Source organism: Chiloscyllium punctatum, chromosome 30 (genome assembly GCF_047496795.1).
Source record: "Chiloscyllium punctatum isolate Juve2018m chromosome 30, sChiPun1.3, whole genome shotgun sequence".
Lineage (NCBI taxonomy): Eukaryota > Metazoa > Chordata > Chondrichthyes > Orectolobiformes > Hemiscylliidae > Chiloscyllium > Chiloscyllium punctatum.
In genome coordinates this window covers 46,343,802-46,359,576 of record NC_092768.1, presented here as the reverse complement: position 1 = coordinate 46,359,576, position 15,775 = coordinate 46,343,802, and the positions used below count along the sequence as shown (strand labels likewise).

The window sequence follows — 15,775 nt, the reverse complement described above, 5'->3', positions numbered from 1 at the left end:
TTTTTTTTGGGCCATCCAAACGACTGGCTAAGCTTTCCATTTCTGCTCGCTTCTTCCAAACAGTAAGCCTGCAGAGGTTAGGGCGGTCAGCCACAGTCTTCCCTGACGCATTGTCAGTGTCAATGCCTGTGACCTTACTTCACCAACAGGTATCCCTGTAGCAGGCATATGGACGCCCAGGAAGTCATGATCTAGTGGCCAGTTCATTGTACAGAAGATCTTTGAGTATACAGTTACCGTCAATCAGAGAAACGTGTTCGAATTTGTGCTGGCGCTATAGGCTCAGCATTGAGGGAACACTGTTGGAATTAGAAGCCTCTTAGAGCTGTGAGTTGATGATTTTGTCCTTTCAAGAGACACTGAAAATCTGAGACATTAAATGTACAAACTGTTCAGCCTTTGAAACAGACCATGGCTGACAATAACTTATAAATTTCTGTTAGATTCAGTATCTAAGGGTTACTGCCAAGGCTGTGTTTAGAATACTTACCCCCTGCAAATCGGCAGTTTGAAAGTTTGATTTAAAGTGGTCACTAGTTACAAGTGTCAGTGTCATCTGTGCCTGGGTTCCTGAAGCCGTGAAAAATTTTGAAGTCCCAGGTGTCAGGAGAAGTGAAACTGATGGAGAAAAGTGGGTTAACTCCAGGAGCCAGAAACCTTTAATAGACTGGGTACTGATAGGTGACCTCCACATCAACTAACATCCTAATCTCACTTGCACAAGTACACTCCAGAATGACCATCTACTCCTATCGAAAAGATGTTGTGAAACTTGAAAGAGTTCAGAAAAGATTTACTAGGATGTTGCCAGGGTTGGAGGATTTGAGCTATAGGGAGAGGCTGAACAGGCTGGGGCTGTTTTCCCTGGAGCGTCGGATGCTGAGGGGTGACCTTATAGAGGTTTACAAAATTATGAGGGGCATGGATAGGGTAAATAGGCAAAGTCTTTTCCCTGGGGTGAGGGAGTCCAAAACTGGAGGGCATAGGTTTAGGGTGAGAGGGGAAAGATATAAAAGACACCTAAAAGGCAACTTTTTCGCTCAGAGAGTGGTACGTATATGGAATGAGCTACCAGAGGATGTGGTGGAGGCTGCTACAATTGCAACTTTTAAAAGGTATCTGGATGGGTATATGAATAGAAGGTGCTGGCAGGTGGGACTAGATTGGGTTGGGATGTCTGGTTGGTATGGACGAGTTGGACCGAAGGGTCTGTTTCCATGCTGTACATCTCTACAACTTTACGACTCTATCTGAAAATCCCTTGTATTCCTGCGAAACGGAGCTGCAGTGCACCACCCCACTGTAACAAAAACAAATTTTGCTGGAGAGATTCACCAGGCCTGCTAGCATTTGTGGAAAGAAAATAGTTAATGTTTTGAGTCCAGTGACCCTTCTTGTGAACTGACAGTAGAAAAGATCATATTTCTGCTGATGACATGTGATATGACGATGGGAAGGGGATATATGGAGGGAGTGCATGGATGGATGGAAACTGAGCCCAGAGAGAAAAAACACAGGCAAAGGAATTGTTGATAACAAATTAGGGATGAACAAGGACTAGATAGGTGATAATGGGGTCTATGAGTGGGTAAAAATGTGTTGGCTGTGCTAAAAGAAACACGTCATGACTTAGCCTGGGAGGTAAGGGTGGGTCAAGGATATATGCTGTAAAACGTTTAAACTCAATGTTGCGTCCTCAAGGCTGTACGGTCCCCAAGCGAAGATGAGATGTTGATCTTCCAGCTTGAGTTGAGCTTCACTGGAGTAAATCTGAGACAGAAATATTGTCTTGGGGACACAGTAGCCTGTTGAAGTGGTAGGCAACTAGAAGCTCAGAATTATTTTAGCAGACAGAGCAGAGGTGTTCTGCAAAGCAACAGGGAGACAATGGCTTAGTGGTATTATTGTTGGACTGTTAATCCAGAGGACGGGTTAGGATCCTCCCATTGGCAGATGCTGGAATTTGAATTCAGTGAAAATCGAGAATTAAGGGTCTAGTGATGACAATGAAACCATTATCAATTGTCAGAGCAAAAAAGGAACTTCATCTGGCTCACGAATGTCCTTTCAGAAACTGCCATCCTTACCAGGTCTGGACTACATGCGAATCCAGACCCACAGCAATGTGGTTAACTCAGGACTGCCCTCTCGGATGATCAATAACTGCTGGCCTAGCCAGTGACTATATCATCTAGTGAACAATTTTTAAAAACATATTCATCCAGCCTGCATTTCATCTCCCCAGTATAGAGGAAACACAGCATCGAATTTGATTAAGGTCAGTGATACAGGAGCGTCTGAATGAGTGAGGCTGGATAGTCTTAAGCCTGATCTGGGTGTGAGTGATACTCCAGGAACAGTATAGATGGAGCTTGCCTCTGTATCAAATCTGTGCTGTCCCTTCTCTGTGAGTGTTTGATGAGACAATGTCTTCATAGAGAAGTTATTCTACGCTATAGGTGGGTGAATCTAAACATCTCTCATATATTCCAATCTCCAGGGTTCACCCTGAACCCGTCGAGATCGAAAAACGTGTCAATGTTCAGAACTCCTCTTTTTAATAGTTTATTGTAACATTCATAAGCTTGGAAATATCAGACCCCTTCTGAGTTAAATCACTATCTAACTCAAACTCTGTCCATGGGCGGCACAGCACTGCTGCCTCACAGCGTCAGAGACCAGAGTTCAATTCCTGCCTCAGGCGACTGACTGTGTGGAGTTTGCACATTCTCCCTGTGTCTGTGTGGGTTTCCTCCGGGTGCTCCGGTTTCCTCCCACAGTCTAAAACTGTGCCGGTTCGGTGATTTGGCCACGTTAAATTGCCTGTAGTGTTAGGTGTAGGGGATTGGGTCTGGGTGGGTTTCGGGTTGGTATGGACTTGTTGGGCCGAAGGGCCTGTTTCCACACTGTAAGTAATCTAATTTTCGGAACATCTGAGTTGCACTCTCGCCATTAACCCTTGAATTGTTGCTTCTGAAATGTTGCTGCTGTTCCTTTAGCTTCATTGTCCTGTTTGAGTTTATCCAATCCACTTATTAAACTGATTTTCTGAGCAGCTCTATACTGTGTAGTGCTGTCATTGCTGTCTACTTTTGTTGTTATCTGCTGCTGCTCTCTACTACTGCTACCATCTGCTACAACCACGCCTACTGCTAAAGACACGTTTTGTAAAACTACCAAAAATATGACACCCTGGACAAATCCCTACCTAAATCTGTGTCATCTTAGAGATTGTAACAATTCCATATCCTGGTTTATGACCAGTCCACTAACATAGGAAGCTGGTTTCCATTCATTGCTGTATCTTCTCTATGAGAATTTGGTGGGACAATGTCAAGGTGTTCAGACCCTCACAGCCCTCTGGTTGAAAAGATTACTCAGCTCCCCACTGATCCTTCCATCAATTGTCTTAAATCTCTGCTCTCTGATTATTAACCTTCCTGCTCAGGTAGATAAGATTGAAACAATCCCATTAGTGTGCATGGCACTTTCTTTCCTTCCATTAAGCCCACCTTGGACAAACCTCCATTAACACGTGCCTGGCCTAGCCCTGAACTGTCTTTCTCCAGCTTCTCTCCAGCTCCCCCCATGCCCTCACTCACCAAACTCATATTGTTCCTGAAGAATCATTTCCCCATCTTTCTTTCTCCTGTGCATATACTGATCCCACCACAACATATCATCCCTGCCTTGGATGCTGTGGGTCTTCCTCTTCCCATATGCTGTCACACACATTAGAGGATACACATCTACACTGATATTGTCAATATGAAAACCTCTGGAGGATGAAAAATGCTATTCCCATTACTAGAAATTCCTCTCAAGTGTTGATGAGGGAAACCAAAGACAGCAGCTGCAACAAGAGGTTTTATTCAGATGGGACAATGAAAAGTTTAAATCACACAGAAAGGATAACCTTTGGAAATGATGGCATTCAGCACATTGCTAGTTAGTGACATAAGATTTACCTCATCAACTGTCTGCTGAAACAGCACCTTCTCTGATTGCAGTATTGACCTAGTAAGGCACTTTGTGTATGATCAAACTGGCAAATTCTCTACACAGTTCCCATGTTACCAACTGATCTGATTACTGATAAGTGTGTTGAATGTTTGCACTCTGACTGCCTTCCCAGGATCAGCTCTGGCAATGATTTGACAGTATTACCAAAGTGAAATAATGGCTTCCTATCATTTCTCTTTGATTTTGTCACTCATTCCTGTTCTTACTTTTGGTCTTTTGAGGTGTTGCACCTCATAGCAAAATTTGTTTGAATTAAGCAAGGTGACTGTCTGTCAGATTCAATTTCTCTGTTGGGTTGATGATTTCCAGAGTATATTGCGATGTTGCTTCTTGTTGTATCTGGAAGATTTCACACTGTGTACCAGCTTCAACTTACATCAGAAAGAGTGCAGCCCCTGAGAGCAGGTCATTGATATTCATCTGCTTCCCTTGCTTGCACTTCACTTTCAAGAGATATCTATGAAAGCAAAATCAAATCCTTTGCAAGGTCTGGAGCAGTTAGAAATGGTTTGAGAAAGATGTTTTGAAATAACTTGTGGTCAAACTCTGCCATCACTTTCTCTCTCCCAGTCAAGAACTGGTTGAAAGCTTCAGATTCAAAGACAATATTCAGACTTTCCTTTGCAGTCTCTGTGTACAATGTTGTTTAGTTTGTGTTAATGCTCTGGACATAAACACAACCGGTTGTCCTTGCTGCATGGGGCTTGCTTCAAGTCTGTTGCAGTGCTATGACTGAGTGAAAACTAGCCAAGGACTTGGTTGGGTAGTTCCTTGATGAGTTTTCTGATGATACAGGAGGTCTAACATTTTATATGATGGCTTTATAACAGAACTCCCACTGATAGAATTCTTCCCAATGTAAATACATTGATGGACCAGGAGCTTCACTGACACTGTGAAAGCCTTGTCACAAAAATCACACTTGAAGAGTTTCTCCCTTGTGTGAATCCCAGATGTTCAAATACATCAGGGAAGGTTCATCACAATCTCAGAACTGAAAGGACATTTTCCCGTATGAATCTTCTGATGGAACAGGAGATGCAATGAGTCCAAGAATGATTTGTTACATACTTCACATGTGAATGGTTTCTGCTCTGTATGAATCCTCTGATGTCGGAGGAGTCTGGATGAAACTGAGAATGATTTGCCACACATATCACATGAGAATGGCTTCTCCCCAGTATGGACAGGTTGGTGTCTACGAAGGTGCAAAGAAGTCAAGAATGATTTGTCACACACATCACATGTGAATGGCTTCACCTCTGTGTGAATGAGTTGGTGTCTGTGGAAGCTCGATAAGTCTGAGAATGATTTGTCACACACCTCACACATGAATGGTTTCTCCCCTGTGTGAATGCGCTTGTGTACGTGGAGAGTTGAGGTCTGTGAGAATGATTTGTCACACACCTCACACATGAATGGTTTCTCCCCTGTGTGAGTACGTTTGTGTCTGCGAAGGGTTGATGATTCGGAGAATGATTTGTCACACATCTCACACGTGAATGGTTTTTCTCCTGTGTGAATGCGTTGGTGTACACGGAGAGTTGATGATTCTGTGAACACTTTGTCACATACATCACACTTGAACGGTTTGTCCCCTGTGTGAATCCTTTGATGGAGCAGGAGACTAGATGAATCTGAGAAGGATTTGTCACATGCATTGCACATGAATGGTTTCTTCTCTGTGTGGACAGGTTGGTGTCTGCGGAGATGTGATGAATTTGAGAATGATTTTTCACACACCTCACATGTGAATGGCTTCTCCCCAGTATGAATACGCTGGTGTACCCGCAAGGTTGATGACTCTGAGAATGACTTGTCACACACCTCACATTTGTACGGTTTCTCTCCTGTGTGAATGCGTTCGTGTCTGCGGAGAGTTGATAAATCGGAGAACGATTTGTCGCACACCTCACAGGTAAATGGCTTTTCCCCAGTATGGATGCGTTGGTGTATGCGGAGGGTAGATGTCTGTGAGAATGATGTGTCACAGACCTCACAAACAAAGGGTTTCTCCCCAGTGTGAATGCGTTGGTGCCTGCGGAGGATCCATGACTCTGAGAATGATTTGTCACACACCTCACATGAAAAGGGTTTCTCCCCTGTGTGAACCTGCTGGTGAACACAGAGGTGCGATGACTCTGAGAATGATTTGTCACACACCTCACATGAAAAGGGTTTCTCCCCTGTGTGAACACAGAGGTGCGATGACTCCGAGAATGATTTGTCACATACCGTGCAGGTAAATGGTTTCACCCCAGTGTGAATGTGCTGGTGTTTCACCAGGCCTGGTAACTGTGTGAAGCCCCTGTTACACACCTTACATACAAATGGTTTCGTCCCAGTGTGAATGTGCTGATGACTCACAAGTGTCGATATCTTTGCAAACATTCGTTTGCACAACACACACTTGAATTGTTTCACTTCCAGGAAGTTGCCCTTATTTTAACCATTATTCAGTAGTTTCACTGTATGTGGGAGATTTTTGAAGCCTGTGTTGTCCTCCTTTAACATGTCAACTTGAATAGCCACTCCCCTGTAGGAATGAGTCAATGGTTCATGAGGCTTGATGAATGATTGAAATTCTCATGATACTTAGAGCCACTGACACTTCCCCCCCAGCCTCACCCTGACCAATCACCCACAGCCAAACCTTCAGAAAGGTTGGTTCTGATGGAAGACTCCACACCACTGACCAGTTTCAGATCTGATGATATGTCAAAGTTCCCCTGATCCGACCGATTTCCAAATGACGATTCAACCGCTCAGTCTTCTCTGTGTTGAGCAATGCTGTGAAGGAACTGGATGTCCTCCCACAGTTGTGCAATTATTCCTTGGGTGAAGGTCAGGATCTATCTGCAGTGCCTATCCTCTCTGTATTCTCTGATGTAGTACGGTGCAATCCTTCTGTAAAACAAGAAAAGGGAACATGATTTCCTCTAACTGTCTATTCTCCTTTGCCGAAGGGGCTGACTCATCATTTAGAGAAGGGTCTATAGTGTGTAACAATTCCTCAGTGTGGGGAACTAGATTGCATCAGTTGCAATTCCTTTCTTTTTCCTCATTAATTGTATGTTCAAAACCTGCTGTCTGTATCCTGACTTTCACTGTGTCCTGTTCACTTGTGATGATGCTGCTCCTTGAACAAATTTATGTTGTCCTTAGTTTTTTTTTCAGAGCAGTCATAAAGACACAGGTTCCAAGAGGTCTAGGTTTAGCGCCAATTTGATTATAACTAACAGATACTGCCTCAGGCAAAAGGCTTTTAAGTTTTCAAAAAAACACTTGCACAATGAAAGGGGGAGTGGCCGGTTCTCTCAGCTCAGCTTTTCTCTGGTCTGGTTTTGTTTAGGCTCATAGCAGCTAGTTAGTCCATTTTGAGATTGCTGGTCAAAGAAACAGCTACATGGAAGAAGGTGTTCCATGCTGGATCTCTCTGCCAACTCTCAGTGTTTGATTTCACCTTTTGTGTCAAGGGGTGTTTATGGGGATTGTTGCAGGAATTTGGAACAGATTATTAAATTGGGATAATTTGTAAGGTTTTCGGATAGGTTAAGTTATTCTTTATTCTGTTCTCTTTTGTTTGTGTTTCATTTGGTAATCTTGCAAATAAATTCTGTTATGTTTAAAACCAAGTGGTTGAGCCAGCTGTATCACTCCTGGAATATCCACATACTCTTAACTTTATACCACTTTACTGCTTAAAACAACGAGCAAAGTTAGGGTCCGGGCTACTTTCTTGAAATATTTTGAGGGGGTCTGGTCTTGTACATAACATAATACTCCCCTTTGTGTCCAATGACCTTTCATTGCTCTCCATCTGATAATATCACACTTTTAAATTTCTCATCCTTGTTTTCAAGTCCCTCCATAGCCTCACAGCTCCACCTCTCTATGATTTCTGCCAATTTTACAGCTCTCTGAGATTTCAGCATTTCTCCAAATTCTGGTCTCTTGAGCATCTCCCGTTTAAATCATTCCACCAACCTCTGAAATTGAGAAAGTCTATAGCCTTAAAACTTGTCTTTAAATATTTAGACTAAAATGTAATGCTGAATTATAGAATACGTTTACTGCGTTAGAAAATAGACAGGCAGGAAGGCTGAGAAAAAGGGGGGAACTCAAGGAATGCAGAAGATAGAGACATCTGTGCTCACCAAGTGATAATAGGATGCTGTAAGGCAATTAAGAACATTTGTCTTAACATCAGTGAATCTGTGTGAACAGGACATGACCGTTCTCTTGTGAAATTAATGACAATGTTTGATTCTGATCCTGAAATGAGACTTGGTACTATCAAAAGCCATGTAATTAATGGTCAGATCCTGTCAATTATAATGGATTCTTATTACCCCATGCAAGCGGGGCAGACACAGAGAGAAAAACATCTTTGCTGTTACAAGAAGCTGACTTGAGAGTTCAAAAGGACACTAGATAGAGAGATAGAGAGAGAGAGAGAGAGAGACCATTTTAGTGCTGAGTTCTGCTGAAGCCAGGAGAAAATTAACTCAGTGCTTATCTGCTATGGATTGGGTTTAATTGCATTTTGGGACTTTATGATGATATTGAGTAGCTATTGCCGGTAATTAAATACAAACTCTGTAAAAGGTAATATTGATGAAGCTTTAACTTACTTGCTGTTCTTGCAGACCACTCAACAGACCTTACAAACTGCCCCACTATCAATTCTAATTAATCAGATCTTATGTCTTATTTGAAGTTGAATCACAACCCTGAAAAGAAAGCATGTTTAATTCAAAGTCTACTGAATCAGTTTAAATGCAACCTTACAGTAACATCTCAGCCTCAGGTACAGAATGATTCAGTGCTTAAAAACAGGAATCTGCTCCTAGCTTAGAAATTATTCTAGGCCTAACATTGAAGAGATTCTGGCACAACGTGTCAGGAAGCCATTTTATGGTCAAAAGTTTGCCCTCCTTGCTAAGAAGCCATTTTGTAAAATAATTGTATCAGACATGTGAGCTGTGCGAGGTTACCTTATGAACTCTCCAATTAGCTCAGACTGGTGGTACCTCTTAATGATAGGAGTTTATCTCGCTAGCAGGCGCCCAACTCAGCTGGGTATGTTTTTTCCACCTGATGAAAGGCTTAGGGCCTGTAGGAGTGATTAATCAAGCGTAGACAGATCTGTCAATTAACTTTTCTTCCTTACAAATTTTTGTCTTTCACTGTTATCTGTGTAATTAAGAACATGCAATGTTTTTGTAAACTTTTGTACAAAGGAAGCCACTGTATCAGTACATCAGAGCATTGATGCTATTAGTAAATAAAGGGAATGACTAAAATTCAACTAAACTGTCTGTAAGAGGTTTTATTCCGGACTTCCAAAGCGTACAATCTCCGGGACAAACCTAGAGAGAGGCTTTACAGGTCTGAGTCCATAAGAGATTCCCTGGGCCATCTCAAATCTGTGATTTAACAATTTGGCGCTGCGAGCAGGGTTCCAACAAGGGCTACGTTTGCGTGAAACTGGAAAAGAGGAGCTTCATCTAAGGGTCAGACCCGAGACCAATGGGCTTACAAGGTAAGATTATACCTTGATTGCTCTCGATCTGTACTGTGTGTGTGGCTTCCCCAATTTCACTCCCACAGTATCCTGATGGAACCCTAAATGATCGCTTAAATAGGTACTAAATGTCGAGAATGTTTTGCAGAAATAATTAGTCTTGTTGTTCATTGTCGGGTTGTTATCTTCTAAAATGTTCATGAGAGAGAGAGAGCGTGCGAGACAGAGACTATGTGCTAACTCTCGAGAGCTTGCAGAAAGTTTAACCCTTTAAGATTCAGTTTGTATACACACTTGTTTGTTGGTGAGTGAATGTTTATGTTCTGTGTATGTGTTTTGTGCTTTGCTTTGTGGGGTTGGTGCCCCTGTGCTTTGTTCTGTGGGGTTAGAGTCCCCTGTGCTTTACTCTGTGGGGTTAGAGGCCCCTGTGCTTTGCTCTGTGGGGTTAGAGGCTCCTGTGCTTTGCTCTGTGGGGTTAGAGGCTCCTGTGCTTTGCTCTGTGGGGTTAGAGGCCCCTGTGCTTTGCTCTGTGGGGTTAGAGGCCCCTGTGCTTTGCTCTGTGGGGTTAGAGGCTCCTGTGCTTTGCTCTGTGGGGTTAGAGGCTCCTGTGCTTTGCTCTGTGGGGTTAGAGGCCCCTGTGCTTTACTCTGTGGGGTTAGAGTCCCCTGTGCATTGCTCTGTGGGGTTAGAGGCCCTTGTGCTTTGCTCTGTGGGGTTAGAGGCTCCTGTGCTTTGCTCTGTGGGGTTAGAGGCCCCTGTGCTTTACTCTGTGGGGTTAGAGTCGTCTGTGCTTTGCTCTGTGGGGTTAGAGGCCCCTGTGCTTTACTCTGTGGGGTTAGAGTCCCCTGTGCTTTGCTCTGTGGGGTTAGAGGCCCCTGTGCTTTGCTCTGTGGGGTTAGAGTCGTCTGTGCTTTGCTCTGTGGGGTTGGTGTCACTGTGTTTTGCTTTGTGGGGTTGGTGCCCCTGTGCTTTGCTTTGTGGGGTTAGAGGCCCTAATAGATCAGTAGTTGTGTGAAGATTTAATGTAGGTAGGATAAATAAGGGTACAAGCCTAGATAAGATGAAAGACAAATGTCCTCTAACAGAAATAATAAGTCTGTATCCTAATTATGAGAAACAATTAAGGAAAATATCAGCTGCAGCTGCTCAAGGTTTGCCTCTAGGAAGCACACGTGATTTAACTCTATTCATTAAAATTGAACAAGGGATTTGGGGAAAAAAAAGGGAAGTAAGCAGAAAGAAACCTTATCAGCATGGAAAAGGTAGCTCGGAAAAGTGGGAAAAACCCATGCAATCATCATGGAGACAAAACTGTATTAAAAGGGGAATTAGTCCATTAACTGTGGAAGGAACTGAACTAGATTGGACAGAACTAAAACACAAATGTGAAGCACATGATTTAGAAGTAGAATTGAAATTGGCTAGGGAGAAAATAGAAAAAAAAGGAAAGCAAAGAATCACAGCCTTAGCTGAAACGTCAGGGGCCTCAATGAAAAGGAAAACCGGTGAATAAGAACAGGCTGCAGCCGCACCGGACCGGACGAATGACAGAGACTGTTCCTTATACCCCACCCTCCCTTCTCCCAAAGACCTATTACTAAAGTATCCTGATCCATCTGTGGATGAGGAATGGGATTCTGATTTGGAGAAGGAAATATCTTATGCCTCTCCTGCTGTCAGCTAAACTCAAAACTCACCCGCAATTCGGCCAAAGTGAATACCCTTCATAAAACAAAACATCGCCTGAATCTCCCTCTCCCTATTCTGAGTACCAAATATGCTGAGGCCCATGCCCTTCCCCCAACGAATCATTTTTCTCTGTTAGGAATGTTACAATTACACTGATGAGTGAAGTTAAGGCCACTGATTTTGATCAAATCTAACTGCTGCTTTTAAAACCAGTGCGTACTCTTTAACCCAACGGTGAAAGAAAATGATGCACTGCTGAAAGAACCGAAACCTTGCTAGATTTTCAAAAATAAATTTTGGTTTGACTTTAAAACAACCAGAGGTGCAAAGTTAAATTTAAACTAGCACAATTCAAAATTCCGATTAGAAGGATGAGGCCACTGTATAGGTTGGCAGTTACAACCCTGCCTCCTAGTTAGTATTTATAGACAGCCTGTGGCATTCTACTGGAACCACATTTAATTAATTTGGGACGGCACGGTGGCTCAGTGGTTAGCACTGCTACCTCACAGCACCAGGGTCCCAAGTTCAACTCCAGCCTGAGGCGACTGTCTGTGTGGAGTTTTGCACATTCTCTTCGTGTCTGCGTGGGTTTCTTCCGGGTGCTCCGGTTTCCTCCCACTGTCCAAAGATGTGCAGGTCAGGTGAATTGGCCATGCTAAATTGCCCATAGTGTTAGGTGCATTAGTCAGAGGGAAATGGGTCTGGGTGGGTCACTCGGTGTGGACTGGTTGAGCCAAAGGGCCTGTTTCCACACTGTAGGGAATCTAATCTAATTCAAGATGAAAGTACACATGGCTTCTACACGATTATTTAAAACTGCACCCAGGTTCTCCTAACTATCCATTCTATAGTATTGGCTGCCTCTAATATAACTTTACATCAAAATGTAGAAACTTACTCCACTCAGAATCCGCTTCTCTCCTTAAATACTGCTCTAACATTAACCCCGCTACATTCCTGCAGGAAGAACCTCTTGAACTGCCTGACCCTCCCATGATTGTGTCCTCATAAATTACCTTGTTACTAAACCACATCCTGATCTTACGGATCAGGCTCTTGTTAACCCAGACCTTACACTTTATGTCAATGTTTCTTCTTCTATCTCTCCAAAGGGCAAACACATTTCAGGATATGCAATTGTCACTTTGTTCCTTACAACAGAAGCTTATTCTGTTGACCCACCCTGTTCCGCCCAGCAAGCTGAGCTCCTTGCTCTTATCTGTGTCTGCATACTTGCTGAAGGAAAGTCAGCTAATATCGATACTGATTCCCGCTACGCCTTTGGATGTGCCCATGATTTTGGTCAACTCTGGCAGCAGCGCAGTTTCCTTACCTCATCAGGAACCCTATCCTCAATGTTGCCTATGTTGCTCATCTCCTCAGTGCTATTCAACTTCTCTCAATTGATAATTATCCAATGTTCTGCTCACTCCTCTGGTGCTTCCGATGTCACTAAAGGCAACTGCTAAGAAAGCAGCTTTTGAGCAAAAAGACATGGTTACTTAAATGACGAATGGGAAACCAAAGGGAGACTCTCCTATTTCCTCTTCTGACAACCTGACCATGCCTCACTTAGAGCAAATACAGACCTATCAGGGGGATGCCTTTGATAAGGAAAAACAAAGATGGATGAACCATGGTTGTTATGCAAGTAGTTACAATAAGCTTTGGGGTTACGTCAGACATGTCTGCCCGATTCACTTCTGCCTATCCTAGTTGATTATGTTCACAGACATACGCATGTTGGGAAGGAGGGAATTGTAGACAGAAATCACCAAACTTGGTGGAATCCCCACCTGCAAGGAAAAGCAAAACAATCAGCTGCAAATTGCCTAATTTGTCAAAAACATTATCCTGGGAAAGGAGTAAAGTGTCCACCAGGTGAAACTTCCTTGCTAAGTGCACATTTTGATACTATCCAGTTAGATTTTATAGAGTTACATAGATGCCATTGTTACAAGTATTGCTTAGTGATAATTGATGTATTTAGTAAATAGATTGAAGCTTATTCTGTACTGCCTGCACAGCAATAACTACTGTAAAATTCTACCAAGGGAAATCATATCCAGATCTGGAATACCAGTAACGGGTCTCTGCTGATAATCGCCCCCACTCCTGTGCGAAGCTAAACACGAAATTATGTAAGAGCTTGAATATGAATCAATAATTCCATTGTACCAACCATCCCCAAGCAGCAGGAATTGTCGAAAGAGCCAATAGTACCCTAAAAAGTCAGCTAGGCAAGTTGGTAGAAGAAACAGGCCTTAATTGGATGCAAGTATTCCCAATTGCCCTTTTTAATATGAGAACCATGACACAGAAAAAGATGGGATTCTCGGGCTGAACTAATATCTAGAAATCCCCCTGAGGATTCCCTGGTCTGCACCATTAACAGCCCAACACCCTGTTGATGTGCATATCATGGCAGAAGAGATGCACAGGTACCTGATTAAGCTAACCAAAGCAATGCAATCTTATCATCAACAGGTCAAAGAAGCCAATCGAGTACCAGGGAAGGAAGAAGAAAGAGCTCCAACGTTTAAAAACATTAACCCTGGTGACTACATACTTTAATTATGAAAAATTGGGCCCCTGCTGGAAAGGTCCTTATCAAGTTCTGACAACTGAAACTGCAGTAAAGGTAGAAGGACATTCAACATGGGTCTACAAAGGACATTGCAAGCTTGTATCCCCCTCTCAGTCTTAGTGTTAGTACTGATACAAGTATCCAATGAAAACCCAAGTACATGCTCCCAGATGTAACCAACTCATCTGTGACATCTCAGATTGTAAGAGCTTGTATAAATGTGACTGTATAAATGAAAGCTGTACTATTACCATTGAGAGTTATGAATGCAGATGCCCAGCTGAAACTCATTTAAACTATTCATATTGTGACCAAACATCACTCTCGACCTTATTGTCATCCTCGCAACACTTTTATGCCAGTTATCATGAGATGGCACTACTCCACAACCTCATCGATTCTGTCAACCGAAAACTGCTAGCTTGAGATGCTTGTCTGTTCCCCTTTCAAAATGGACCGTACGGATTGCAGTATTGAGCACATAGTACCGAAATCACCAAACCCTAAGGCACCTATTGTCTTGAGACTGACCACCTATACCTTCTCGACAGAATCCTCTCCTTTCCTACCTACCTCCACTGACAGAAATACCTTTACATGTTTCCTATATTCAGTAGCTATAGTAATTAACAAGACAAGCTGGAAAGATGAAGGAAGACCAAAAATACTATGCACTCCCAAATCTCCTTCTGTTACTAATGGTTTCTTTATTCAAGCTAAACCCCATGATCCATGTATTACCTGCTCACTCTTCCATCATTCCGATGTCCTTACCACTTTTCACCCTCCACCATGAAATGTCTGAAGTAGATGATGAATGGAATCCCCACTAACATGTGAATCAGTAGATGCTTTCAGATTTCAGTGAAATAACATCGAGCTGATGGGAGCCCAGATCTTTGAATCAACACAGAAGAACAAACAGTCTCTTCAAGCCTCCATGTCCACTCAGAAGTGATATTGCTGAGTATTTAACTTCACTTCAGACAAAAATATGTTTGCAGGAGCAGATGATGCAAACACCACAGTGTATTGGTCTAGTGAGATACCCATGAACTGAAATATAGGTCATTCTGCTATAACAAGCGTTTTGTTAACGCGAACTTGCTATGACAGGATTGACAAATTGGGGACACTGTTTCTATATTGCTTATAATGCAATTGCAGCCCCATTAGTTTAAAAGGTACTACTATTACATAGTTTTCTTATAACACAGGATTGCACAAGAACTGAATTGCTGTGTAATGGCAGAACTGACTGGACAGCAGACAGGATAGAGTTCGCACGACTCAACACCAGATTGGTCAGAATCACCTTGAAGAGATCCCTGCTCCCTCTATGCCACTTGCTTCTCTCCATGGACTCTTGTGCAGCCACTCTGCTCTGGTGCCATTTTGAGGTTATAACTCTCTCTCTCTTGAGGGTAAGCCTGCCTGAGAGACTATTTCACAGTTTGATGGTAAACGGTGAGGGGGAAATCACACTGCTCTGACTGAATGCCTAATCATTGTCTAACATCTTACAGAACAACAGACAGCAGCTTGCATTTACATAGCACCTTTAAAAAGTTCAACATCCAAACTATTCCAATGGGAGACTTCAGGATTTGAGCATGACACAGTGACATTCCAGTGTAATAATGAAAGCCATCTTTCAGAGGGAATGTTAAACAGAGGCCCTTTCTGCTCTCTATCTCTCTCGCTCTCACCTGAATCTAAAAGATCCAATGGCCCTATTTTAAAAACGGCACTATTTTAAAGCAAAACAAGACAGTTATCCCTGGTCCCTGGTGTCTAGTGTTGGTTCAACAAATCAACACCACCAAAAGACAAATTATCTGGTCATTCTCATGTTGATGATTGTGAAGCTTGTTTTGCACACATTGACAATCATATTTTTCATGTCACCACAGAGACCACACATCAAAAGGTCTTCACATTGCTTT

The 15,775-nt window shown here is 42.8% G+C and overlaps 3 protein-coding genes across 9 annotated transcripts in view; all 3 read right to left on the bottom strand.

Annotated features, from left to right (window-relative positions):
* Positions 1-4,337, bottom strand: part of LOC140455667 (uncharacterized) — a 48,667-nt gene extending 44,330 nt beyond the window's left edge. Inside the window, exon 1 of the mRNA XM_072550668.1 lies at positions 4,230-4,337. The gene's annotated coding sequence lies outside the window, so the exon portion shown is untranslated. The remainder of the gene's footprint in view (positions 1-4,229) is intronic.
* Positions 1-15,775, bottom strand: part of LOC140455646 (uncharacterized) — a 285,832-nt gene that overhangs the window by 141,376 nt on the left and 128,681 nt on the right. The gene's annotated exons all lie outside the window — the stretch shown is intronic.
* LOC140455621 (uncharacterized) lies at positions 3,850-6,930 on the bottom strand. Its single transcript, XM_072550563.1, has one exon. The coding sequence runs from the start codon at positions 6,412-6,414 to the stop codon at positions 4,990-4,992; it is 1,425 nt and encodes a 474-aa protein (XP_072406664.1). The 5' UTR covers positions 6,415-6,930; the 3' UTR covers positions 3,850-4,989.

Excerpts from the sequence above, each read along its gene's own strand:
- LOC140455621 (XM_072550563.1), bottom strand. The coding sequence starts at position 6,414 with ATGTTTGCAAAGATATCGACACTTGTGAGTCATCAGCACATTCACACT.